A 12,501-nucleotide genomic window follows, 5' to 3' on the forward strand; every position below is an offset into this window, starting at 1 on the left:
GATTAAATTCGCTGGCACCTGGATTAAATTCGATGGCGTTTGGATTAAATTAGATGGCACTTGGATTAAATTGGCTGGCGCTTGGATTAAATTGTATGGCGATTGGATTAAATTGAGCGGGAAAACCTGTAGAATGCTGTAATTCTCTCTAGTTTGGTTGTTCCATAAACTTAGGAGAAAATGTAGCTGGTCCCAGCTGGTTTAAGGTTAAATTCTCAGCTGGTCCCAGCTGGGAATTTATAACCATAAACCAGCTGGGACCAGCTACATTTTCTCGTGGGAACTGTTTCTAGGAAATAACTGCTCGCCGGCCAAACGCTGCTGTATTCGATTCGCCGACGCTGATGACGTTGACTGCTTCGTCGCTCCATGGGTAAAACTATACATCGCACGTTGCCAGCGGCTAAACCGTTTAGCCTATAGTGCGCACGACACTGGCGCCATATCGCGTGACAGGCCAGCGTGACTGCGCGTGAGTAGAACACGTTCATCACAGCCATTGAGGACTCTCATTCTGGGGAAGCTGTACGTGGCGTGAGGTGCCGCCACGTACAGCTGAGGAGGTGTCCCCACGTACTGCCTGTCAAAGTAATTCGCGTCCAAGGACGACAACCACATATAAGGACGCACACAATAGGGAAGAAGTCTTTGATCTTTTCTAATTGCATCGATGATCGAGGAACATAAAAAAAAAAAGCTGGGGCCGTTCTCTCTCCACGATAGCTGTTGAAGCGCTACTCGCGCACACAGAAAAATTTCGATACTTTAACGGCATGCATAAGTGCTTGTTCGGGGTGAGGTGAAAAATACTGTAAACTTTCGGCACTTTCGGTCCCGCTTTCTTTGTCGAGTCGCTGCCTCCGACAGTCGGGAGAGGACGTTCTTGGAATTTGCGTCTCCAAGAAGTGAATCCGACTTCCAGCAGGTGGCGATCTCTTCGGCACCGATTTTTGTCTCTCTGCCGGCAGCAGCGAGCGAGCGGCGAGAGTAACCGAGCGGGCACCTCAGCCTTTGCTTTGGGCGAGCACTCTCATCGGGTTTCCGCAGGAGGTTTTCCGACTTGGTCTTGTTTCACTCCTTCCTCCCCCTCCCCCTTTTTTGCCCCGATTATCGGATCCCAGAAACCTGTGTGCGTATGTGTGTGCGGTTCGCTGGCCCGTCCGAGTCTGCTGCTGTTTGTCCGTTTTCTCTCCAAGTCCGCGTATTCTCGAACCGGGCAAATGACGATTTACGCTGGCCACTACCGTCCGATTCTTCCAGATGACTGCTTTTTATAGAAACTGCTTGCCCCTACGGGAACGAGGTAGGCCTGCCTCGACGACGACTCTCATGTGCCGTGTGTGGAACATTGCAGCGTTCCCTGCCTAGTCTTCACCGGGTCCATCGCGATCTGGACGCCTGACCCTACGTGCACCCCTAGAAACAAGCGGAAGACACCGGCACCTTCAAGCACGCTCTGCGCCCGAAAATTCCTGTGGTTCGCCGCAATGCTTGCAAGCGGGAAGGGATTGATCATGTGTTTTGGCTAGCTCGCTCGTCCTCCCGTGGATTATTTAAGCCCATCTCCGCTGCTGGTGCAGAGGGAAGCAGTATTCTGTAAAGAAAAACAAAAATGTCTTTCGTTCGTGCCGTGACCATGGTTTCGACGTGCTTGTGTTTCGCTACTAGCTACAGTGCAGTCTACAAATGACTTTACGGGTGTCGCTGGTTTAATGGTTGTCTACCGAAAGGATTCCCCTAAGGTAAGCACGCGCGATCACTCCGGCTTCTTTTTTCACTCGGTTGCGGCTAAATCGCAGGAGATCTTGCGTCGAGATAGGCCCCGAACGGCGTCTCTCGATTAGCGGAAGGCGTTTTGTATGACGGTTTGCGAGCCCGGCGAAACAGCGACGTTAGCCATTCGTTAGCGGGTGAAACGCTGATTTGCTTATTTTCGGGGCGGGGGCACCGCAGTCAGCGTCGCTGTGCAAATAAAGCCGAAACGGGCAATGAACCGTAGACTCGCGGAACGCTCTGACTAACGTCGAAAAAAAAAAAGAAAAAAAAAATAAGAACGCGGTTTGCGCTGTGTTCCGAAGTTATCTTTGCGGGCGTAGCGCGTTTTGAGCGCCGACCCGTGGGGGCATTTAATGCTGTCAAACAGTAGTATCGCTTGATTGTGACAGCGGTGGCATCGCGTCTTCAAGGGCGGGTACATGGGCATGTAGCCTTGACGCGCGTTTGACTCCGTTTGGCGACGCCTGTGTCCGCCCAAGTTCTCTGGCTCTGAACCCCCCATAATACGGATGCAGTTGGGGCCGTCAGCCGCTCCCCAACACCCGCCCATCGGTCACAGTCGTGCGCTTGAATGCACAGCGATGTGTCGACGACACCAGATTTCCGGGCGCGATGTCTGCTGTGATCGTGTGACTCGGATTCAGCTCGACATTCTTCGCCGCCAAGAGCTTTGAGTGTTCCGAGATGCTCTGCGTCGTACGTAAATTGCCGTTAACCTCCGTGTGTCAGTCGTTAGTGTTATAGCGGCAAGTTTTGACGCCGAGTTCTGTTAATTTTCGAAGCCTCTGTGCGAAAACGTCGCCCGCATCGAGCGTGAAGTTGTGTCAAATGACAAGGAGCGTTGGGTTTTCTGAACCCCGCTTGAAATGCTGAGCTTGGGACCGTAGATCGGTTTTGAAACGACGGCCCAGCGGAAACGACAGTCCTGAGTAGCGTGTATCGTTAGAAGAGTGCCGCTTCCGCTGTTGCCAGGTGTTCAGTCGTCAAATGCGTCCCACTATCTCAAGCAGAGCAAATTCAGTCATATTGGCTTGCAGCTGTGTTATGATTTTGAGCACAGGACCTCGTAGCCAACCTAGCTTAATTACAGCAAATAATTCTGTGGTTGAGCCTTTGGTTTACAATAACTGCCCTTGCCACTATGAAGCACGTTGGTTTCCAAGTTCCAGTGACTCCATATGAAGACTGCAGTGTTCAGGTTGGTCCACCGTTGAAACTTGAGGAGCTTGAGATGAAAGCTCGCCACACAGTGTTGTGCGATGTGGTACGCAGCTTGTTCTTCAATTTTGATGCAGCATTGTTGTGCGCAGCCTTTGGTGCTGCCACAGATTCCCAATTCAAAATGCGTAAACGCAGTCCTGTAGATTTTGTTGGGATCCTTTGTCACTGAGTCGTTTTTTGTTCTGTGATTGGTCTGTTCATAGACAGGTTGTTGCAGTCAAATGTTCGGGGTTGCCAAAGACAGGCACTCAAACTTGGCTGGCAAGCCGCAGACTTTGAACTAGTTGAAACCGCTTTCGAGCCAGAGCCTGGTCACATCTTTTGCCTTCGTTTAGACTACATAAGCATGCCAAGCTGCCCACCCTAGAATTCTCAAAAATGCCGCGATAGGTGAAGCCATGGAGAACGTCAGAGATTTGTAACAGGATAAAATTCTCACTTTGGATTTGTTCTTCACACGTTTACACGAGGAATGGATTGCTTGTGTGCTTAAATTTAAAAAGACAAGTCTGAAGCTCTCAGCTTAAAAAAAAAGTGCAGGACATGTTGCAACCTAAAGGGTCTCCACCCGAGTTCCTGTGCAGAGATTTCTCCGTTTTGATGCTGACTTGTTTAATGCACTCATCCGCGTGTGCTAGTCACCTATAAAGCTGTTTTAATTTTCAGTGTCAGCCGTTTGTTAATGACCGTCTTACTCGTTTGTGCTCAGTGAAATTCAAATTTAATCAGGGCCGGTTAGGCTGAATGTGCTTTTACACAATGCTTAAAGGGGAAACTAGCATACAGACAGGAACGACGAGACACCGTGTAGTGCCTTTCGCAGTCCTGCTTGCGTGCTGTTTTCATTCAAGTATGCATAAACTACTCTCCGTTTCACTGATGGGGATGCTAAAGCTGAACCTAGCCCTGTTGCTACGTTATGCAGGAAGCTAAATATCCTGCTGACCCCTCGAATGGGCCATTTGCACCCACTTTGCATTTCCTATTATGTGAACTCGTTCATTGAAAGACTGAATGGTACAGGATGCCCCTGTGTGGTGATTGGGGGGAGGGGGGGAGTCAGTGGAATTTTCTCGTAGCACTTATTGTGCGCCTTGATAGTAGCAGGTGCGGTATCATTGTGCGAAATAGTGGGCGAGATTGCAGTGTATACAGGACACTTGAGCTCGCTTTCCCTGCCTTGGACGCTCATTTTTTTTTTTTTTTTTTTCATTCCACTATCACAAGTGTTTCTCTTGTCCGTATGCGAGGCTTCGGCTAATCTCACAAGCTTCAGTGACCTCTCAGTGTTGCACAGACCTGTGCGCAAGCTATTACTTACGCGTTGTTTAAAAAGCACCACCATTAGAAGTGGAGGCCACTGATGCTCTTCAGTTGAAAAGTAACGGCAGACATCTGGTTAGCGGCATATAATCCCAAACTCTTTCCTGTCTACCTTTGCATCCCCACCAGCACAGTCAAGTCCGACATTTCGTTTTTAACGGTAGATTTTTTCGTCGAGGGGATTGAATTGGGCTGTAATTAGAAGCGGGAGCATGGCCAGACATACAGACCTCTCAAGGGCAATGTGCTACGTCTCCTCTTGTTGGCATTTAGAGTCTTTTTCTCTGGGGTTTAGCAACTGTGGCGGTTTTGTTGTTCCTCATATACGAACAGTCTTGCGGGAGCGGGGGCCGCCACTAATGATCCCAGAATGCATTGATCGGGAGGGTGCTGATGTGTTGCGGATCTGTTTCTAGTGAAAGATGCATGCCGTCGGCTCCGATCCCTTTGCTTTATTGATGGCTCAACGCAGTAGTGAGCACACAGGAATAGAAACAAGTTGAGTTGCAGGCTTTGTGTAGTGTTGTCAAGGTGTCCAGCTTTTTTAAGCTGTCCAGGTCTGTACGTCACGGGCCTAAAAGCACGACAGACTGCAACAGCTAGCTGGCTGTCACAGGCTATAGCATTTTTAGGCCCAAGGGATAAGAATTAGGGCAAAGACTGATTGCAGTTGCACTGCGTGTGGCGCATTTAGATCTTCGTATGTGCTCGTGAGCTTGTATGACTGCTTTTAAAAGTCCTGCCTCTCTTGGGGTCCCTTACGGATTGTGAACGCTGGAGAAAATTCAGAGAGCTGAACGATGTGATTTTTATAAAGTATCCATTTCTGCATACTCAAATACTGCGGAAGAGGGACACCCTCGTAACTCTGTTCCCCCTTTTCTGCACTTGCAGGTGGAGACCGACATTGCAGCCACCACGGCCACCCCGGGCGAGAACGGCTCGGCGTCGGACGACGCGGAGCCCATGAAGGGCAACAATGGCACCCTCTGCCCGTCCCCCGTCTCCTCCTCCTCCTCCTCCACCTCCACCCCGGGGGACGTGACGCCTCCCCTGGTGGTGGTGGGCAACAGCAACGGCCACCTCCCTCTCCCTCCTGCCCCCTCGGCTGTTGTGGGTGAGGCGGGGGTGGCCCCCGCCCCTCCCTTCAAGCCCGGGGTGGCCCGTGCGGTGCTCACGTGCCGTCCCAACTCGCACCCGTTCCCCGAGCGAGTGCTGAGCCTCGACCAGCCGGCCAAGGTGGGCCGCTCGGTGGCCCGCTGTCGGCAGGCGCCCAACAACGCCATCTTCGACTGCAAGGTGCTCTCGCGCAACCACGCCCTGCTCTGGTACGAGGCCGGAAAGGTGCGTGGCGCTTCCTCCCGTCGCTCGCTGCTGTTCACCCGTTGGGGTGGTTCAGCGTCTGAAACATTGTGGTGCTCAGCCCAAAGATGCAGGTGCGATTCCCGGCCACAGCGACCGCTTTTCAGATGGAAACAAAAAGTGAAAGCGCTGGTGTGTCGAGATTTTGGCACACATTACAGAACTCCAGGGGGTAAAAATTGATCCGGAGCGCTCCGGGTGATCCGGATGAACTTCATGCGAACGGCGCATGAAGCTCATTCCTCATTGCTGTTTGGGGCATGTTGCTGATTGCCACACAGCTTCCTCTACTTAAATCTTGCCATTATTCCTTTATTCAGGCATAAGCATTAGGTGTCTCATCGAACGTGAGGAAAAGTGGCCGTATTTGTCATTGCCAACACGAATGGTTCCAAAATAGCCACTGCTCTAAACAAAAAATAAATTGGGTTTCTCCAGGATTTGAACCCTGGTTGCCAGAGCCGCAGTCAAGTGTACTAACCACAGTGCTAAGTCAGCACACTTTTTTGATAGAGCTTACTGAATGCCAAGCTGCAATAATCGTAACGTTACCTAACGCTTTTGGAAAGCGCAAGCAGGTGGATTTCTTTTGTTAGTACAGTACGGAGCAGTTCTGAGCAGTTCATGGGCAACCAAGAAGTGCTCCCGCCATACAAAATGGTCTGCGTTAGCTTTGGCGCACAGCTGTTCGTTACGTCACAGTTCTGCCAATGCGCTGCATGAATACCACGTGCACCACTATCAGGTTTCTGCGCTCGGCTTTGCACGTCACTGCTGACGGGGTAGTGCCACAATACTTAAGCGATCATGGATCGATGTCTAGTCACTCTATAGAACACCGGCAGCGATGCGTTTTTGGTGATTGTTGTTCGTTTTCTCACGTACTGAAAAAAAAAAATGCCTTTCTAAATTGCGTACTTTCTAAATTGCGTAGGGCGCTGCGAAAATTAAGCATTGCACGTAGTTGTACTAACAATCTCTAATCTCCACTACTGTTTCTCGGAATGGCTGCACAGGCAGTGCTTCTTAGGCGAAATAAGGTACGGAAGCCAAGGCGACGGGCACAGTGACGAGGGAAGCAGCCATCACGCTGATGCGGGTCGCACATGCTCACATTCTAGTGGTCTCAAACTGGGCGTTATCTCTAGGCGTCTCCCACGCAGTCCGGAGTATGACGCTTGCGTGTTATAGACTAGCATTTTGCCGACTGTACGTTTCTGGACCACATGTGGATTTCATTCTGGCTTTTAGGAGGCAGTTCAGAAGCTGATGAAAAAAAAAAGCTGGGGACCAACTGCACCTGTGGGTGGTGTGTACCTAAACTGGGTGAAAGCGTAAACAGCAGCTGGGCTGTATTTTGGTCTTCCTTGGGATGATTGTGCATTGAGCGTATTCCTCAAATGCTTGTGACATTCCAAATGGGGCAGAAAGAGGGAATGATTAATGCGAATGGAATAACAACTTGCAAACTCAATTAAGGAACTACCTAGGTACTTCAATTAGACATGCTTAAAAGTATGACTTCAAACAAGGCACTTGTTGCAGTTTCTGAAATTTTGAGTCTCAATTAGGGCCCATGGTTTAAGAAGACAAACTACCTCAATGAGGGCATGTTTCTGTCTGGTTTTACTATATGGCAAATCGAAAGGCGAGTGTCGGTGAATCGAATGCCGCGGCGTCTGCTATGCGGGCATTTATCTTTCAGCGCGGGTATTTTTTTCGAACCATCGAATTGCACCGAGAACAGTGTAAATAAGAGAGGACTATTCTCGGCTAGGGCGAAACATTCTCCCTATCAGACGAGATAACCCGTGCGACGTAAGAAAGAGTGGAACACTCGCTTCACTTGGCACACAGATAACACAGCCGGGCGGTAAAAGCAAAAACAAACAAATTCAGTGCATGGTTTGTAGCGATATGCATCACCATTTTTTAAGAGCTATCCTTCGAGCCGCTTTGGGTTTACTGCAAGTTTGCCTTGCCTATTGTTGACTGATCTGCACCGTGTGTTGTTTTCTTCGCCACAGGGTTTTAATGTTATTGTGCGTAGGGTTAACATATGGGTTATATTGAACTGCAAAATATACGGGCATGGCGTTTATAAGGTTGGAAAAATAGGCAAGTTGGAGTCTGCATCATAGGAACTGAAGAGGGGCTTGAGGATTCACAGCGATGTGCTGATTGCTTTAAAGCTTATTTTCTCTCGTCCTTTCTTAGCCATTTTGAAAGGGTTTTAAAACACCTCTCTCTCCCCAAAGCAAGAGAGCAAATAGGGTTGTGCGCAGTTCGTGCTCTCTAATTCCGCAGAAATTTTTGTAATTGTAAACGCGATCAGTTTTAATGGAGTTGTCACGTATCCAAAGTGCATGTTCTCCTTTATTTCCCTCTCAAGCTGTTGTAGCAAAGCGCTGTCTCAGTACAGTCACAAGCCATGTCGAGAAAGCAGCAGCGAACAGCTTTAAGCTTAAATCTTTCATCTAATAGGGTGCCCCTTTGCACGTGCCGCCCGAATCTCCTAAAAATACGCTTCATGATTGATGGCACGTCACAGGGACATCTGTTGTACCGTACAGGCAGCTCAGTTGTCCTGTAATTACACAGCTGGTGGCAATAGTTGAATCGTTGGCATCGCATGTGGCTTCAAAAATTTCACTGGCACATTCCGACAGGTTTTCTAAGCTTCAGATTTCTTTTGCTAGCAAAGTGGCGTGGACGAACATATCTGCATTTTGGCTTGCCCAGTGCATGTTTATTGCAGTTTGCTGCCTGGTGGTACCTGCCTGATGGTTACGTTCTCTCGACTGGAGTTGCAGTCAGTGACTGTGCAGTGATTTTGTGTGTGCATTCAAAATGAAACTTGGGAAAGTGGTGAAGAAGTCAAGTCTGGTCGTGGACGAAAGTAGTCTCCTGTTGGGTGGTAATGACACCAAAGGGAATTTGGTACATCCTTTTCAAGATGGCGAAAAAGGGAATTCCCGACTTGCCCTGCGAACACACGAGGAAGCAAAAGGAATTGGAGAAAAGGTGTATAGACGCATCGAGGGGGAAGTGGGCCTGAAGTTTGAGGGCAATGTCTTTCCTATGTGCTCTAGTTGCACCCATTTGTGGCAGTGCCAAAGGTGTTCTTGTTTCAGAGTTTGTTTTAAACCAAGTTTGTTTGCAGCCATCAGTAGTAAAGCAAACACACTTAGCCATTTAGAGGAGTTGTGGAGTTGTACATTGAGTTGTACATTGTAGCCTCCAGTGGGTCCTTCTCAATATGCTCGCCCAGATTTTGGATTGTACTTTTATAATTACTGGAAGCTCTCCTTTGCCTTTAGAGGGCAGCCTGAAATTCACAGGATAACCTTGAAAGTTAAAACAAAAATTTAAAGCTGTGTTCTGCAACCGGAAAATAAAGCTAGGAATCACTTGCAAACGCCACAGAGGCGGCAGCAGGCCCCCATTTGATCCTGTGACTTGGGTTAGAATCTTTGTAATAATTTTTTTCCTTTTCTGTCTCTCCCCTCTCCCCTCCCAGTTCTACCTGCAAGACACCAAGAGCAGCAACGGCACATTTGTCAACAACCAGCGCCTCAGCAAGGGCTCCGAGGAGTCCCCAGCTCAGGAAGTCTGTTCCGGGGACATTGTACAGTTTGGGGTGGACGTTGTGGAAAACTCCAGGAAAGGTGAGGCCTTCTTTCCTCCGTGGCATGGCTGTTTAAAGGAGTACTGACACGAAACTTCAAAGCGGAGATATAACTATGTAAAATGCTTCCTTTTTATCAGGAGATACCTCCCTGCAAGTTTCAACAGTAGCCATTCAGTATAGCATATTTTAAATCTATTTTAATCTTTGCCCGCACGAGAAAGCCCAGAGTGGCCAGCATGACATTGTCTGCTACTTGCCCCAAACTGCCGACGTCGGGGCTCCCGTGACGGAGCCGACGCGCTGGCTGTGGTTGGCGCGCGCTGCTCCGGCGTGTGTACACATCATGGTTTTGGGACTGACGTCATGCTGCCCGGTCGCGTGGGGAAAGTAAAGACCTCGGCCGGCCTGGGCGAGCGCGTGTGCTCGCTCACACGCGCGTCCAGAGCGGCAGCGATATGGCAAGAATGGTGACGTCACGTGATACCTCCTGTCATGGTGGCCGCTTGGCGTTCGTTTTGTTGAAACCGAAACTGACACGAATAAACGACACCGTAAATGAATGTTTATGCTGTGTTCGGCCGTCTAATGTGTGATTCTATGATTAGTGGGCTGGTAGGCACGCATAGCAGCGAAAAAAAGGTGATACGAAAATTTCGTGTCAGTACTCCTTTAAGCGGGCACATGGGTCTTTGAGCAAGAACTTTATTTTTACAGTTGTGATGATGAAATTTGGGCGACTTATGTAGTTCTTCTTCATTCTGGTTGTAAATATAAAATTTTTCAAATATATTCCAATTTATTTGGATTTTTATTTGATTTTTGACAGTGTTTGCAAAAGAACTGATGTAGGGATGCAGCTGAACAAGATGACAGTGAACTGTGCACAAATCAATGAGTGCAATAAGACTAAAGTTATCGCTACAACCGTTCAAAGTTTCGGCCTGGAAGGCTTAAACCGGTTTTTCTCGCTTCCACCTTCCAAACCCAAGACTTCAAACGGCCATAGCATCTGCTACAGACCAGATAGAATGATAATTTGTCTTCTTGCACACCTTGATTTGTGCACAGTTCACTGGTACCTTGTTCAGCTGCATCCCTCCAGCAGTTTTCTTACAAGGGCTGCCAAAAAATCAAATATAAAAATTCAAATAAACTTGAATATATTCATTTTACACAAATTTTATTATCTACAATTAGAATGAAAAACTGCATACATCCCCCAATTTTCATCATAACTGTAAAAATGGACTTTTTTTATTTAAGACCAGTGTGCCTCCTTAATGAAGCATTTTAGAACCTTCTTTTTCGTTTGTTTGCAAGGGAGATATCTACCGGCTCTTTTCCTTTATGACAACGCAGGCGTAACTTGTGAATGAAGCAAAGCCGAGCTGTGTATCGCCGCTTACAAAATGGACCAAGTTGGTCTCGTAGTTCTCTTTCGTTCACTGTCCTATGGGCGGTGCTTTTCAATACTGACAGGAGCGTTAAATATTTCGCGAAAGAGTGGCAGGATTAGTCACTCTTTTTGCGATCACAGCTACTGTCAAAACGTCAAAGTTCGGAACTGTGGAAATGCAATTAAGGCGTGCAATTTGCTCAGGGCTGTCCGAAAGCTGCCATTTGACATTTAAAAGCAGCGGCTGCTTCGTAGGGGTAACGTGGTGTCACCATTTGGCTGCAATATTGAGAGAAATGTCCTGAAGTGACTTTCTCTTTTTTCCGGTTAAAAGGGTGCGTTTCTGTATTCTAGCATTCAAAATTGTGTTGTAGCAGATGAATACGCATGTTTTAATTCTCTCAAATTGTTTTCTAGAGGAACTGCTGCTTTGCTTTTAAATTCATCTCATTTTCTTGTAAAGTTGGTGAGAGTGTTGGCACCCCTGTGTGTTAAAATTTAAAACTTCATGTTCTGCATGTTCTTATCTAGATAAAACATGTACTGTAGTGTTTTGTTTTTATTCACGTCGCGTATGCTGGTTTCTAGTGACTGCACCAGAGACTGTGAGACAGTTGTATGTTTCTTTAATTTGAAGCTCTGACTTGGTGACAGTATTTGCTGAATGTTTACAAGGTGCAAACTTGCCTAGCTCATTCATTTATGCCACAATTCATTTCTACGCTGCCTACTTTTGCTGTGAATCGACTATACTTAGTGTAACACTTTTTTTCCCTGTTTAAGCCCTCCCTGCAGTAAGTATCGAGCGCTTTTCTGCTTTTAGAAATGGATTCGTACTGGTTCATCCTTTTGGCCAACCGCAGTGCAAGGAATTGCAATTAGGGGCTACTGCAAGTTGTCCTTACTCTTTCTGCTTTGCAGTGACTCATGGCTGCATCGTGGCTACACTGCGGCTTTTCCTGCCCGATGGGAAAGAAGCCAAGGCCAGGTACTTCACTTCTGGCCTCTCATTCTCTCCTCTTTTTCTCTGATACAACATTTTTGATGTGCTGGGATCTACATTATAATCACGTAGCACTATTGCGTTATGTCATGTTGTACTATATGTTAAAACTGCAAATGTTACGTTTCTGTGAAACAATGCCCAACGTAAAGGTGCACTTTGGGAAAAATTCATCATTCATTGTTTTCATTGGTTGTAATGATGACTTCGGATCAGTGGTCAACTATGATAATGATGAACACAGCCTTTGAAAAAGGAAGACTTCTCTTGAAGACTTCAAATTTCACCATTGCCATGCTGATGGTACCAGTTTATTTCCCCCTGAACTTTCTTGTTACTCGTTCCTCCAGCTAGCAGACTGCCCCTCCCTATACTCCTCGTTCTATCTCTCGTTACCTACTCTGTTACTTACATCCACATGTTATTACATGTTGTCTACTGCTCACGCTATGTGTTTTACCCGGCTACACCTGTTTCTTTCGATTCGGACTGAAACGTTCGCCATGCCGGTTGCTTTGTAGTTTCAGGGTTCATTTTTCACTTTCCTTTGGTGTGGAGAGAGCAAATCTTCTGTTTACCAGAGCCTGAAGCATTTTGCATGGAAGTTAGCGAAATGCTTGGGGTTTGCAAGCATTGTTAGTGTTGGTGCTTTTTGGAAGAATGGGTGGAGGTGCGCAGCGGCCAGTTAGCCGGGAAAAGTTTAGGGACGGCTGTTGGTGTGTGTGGGAGCTAAGCGACTGATTTCTGGTAGCTTGAATCTGTCTTTGACTCTCCCTAGAGCAAAGCCAC

At 47.7% G+C, this 12,501-nt stretch overlaps 1 protein-coding gene across 4 annotated transcripts in view; it reads left to right on the forward strand.

Moving 5' to 3' along the window:
• Positions 1 to 12,501, forward strand: part of LOC144152734 (uncharacterized) — a 66,225-nt gene that overhangs the window by 21,152 nt on the left and 32,572 nt on the right. For 2 of the 4 annotated variants that reach the window (XM_077684144.1, XM_077684145.1), the window contains exons 2-4: positions 5,215 to 5,664; positions 9,203 to 9,350; positions 11,631 to 11,697. In XM_077684144.1, the coding sequence (XP_077540270.1) occupies positions 5,215 to 5,664; positions 9,203 to 9,350; positions 11,631 to 11,697 (665 nt within the window). Of the gene's footprint in view, positions 1 to 974; positions 1,743 to 2,154; positions 2,473 to 5,214; positions 5,665 to 9,202; positions 9,351 to 11,630; positions 11,698 to 12,501 lie in introns of those variants that run through there. The other 2 variants (XM_077684146.1, XM_077684147.1) reach the window with 2 other exon arrangements.

Source organism: Haemaphysalis longicornis, unplaced genomic scaffold (genome assembly GCF_048455015.1).
Source record: "Haemaphysalis longicornis isolate Haplotype H1 unplaced genomic scaffold, Haemaphysalis longicornis Haplotype H1 scaffold_9, whole genome shotgun sequence".
Lineage (NCBI taxonomy): Eukaryota > Metazoa > Arthropoda > Arachnida > Ixodida > Ixodidae > Haemaphysalis > Haemaphysalis longicornis.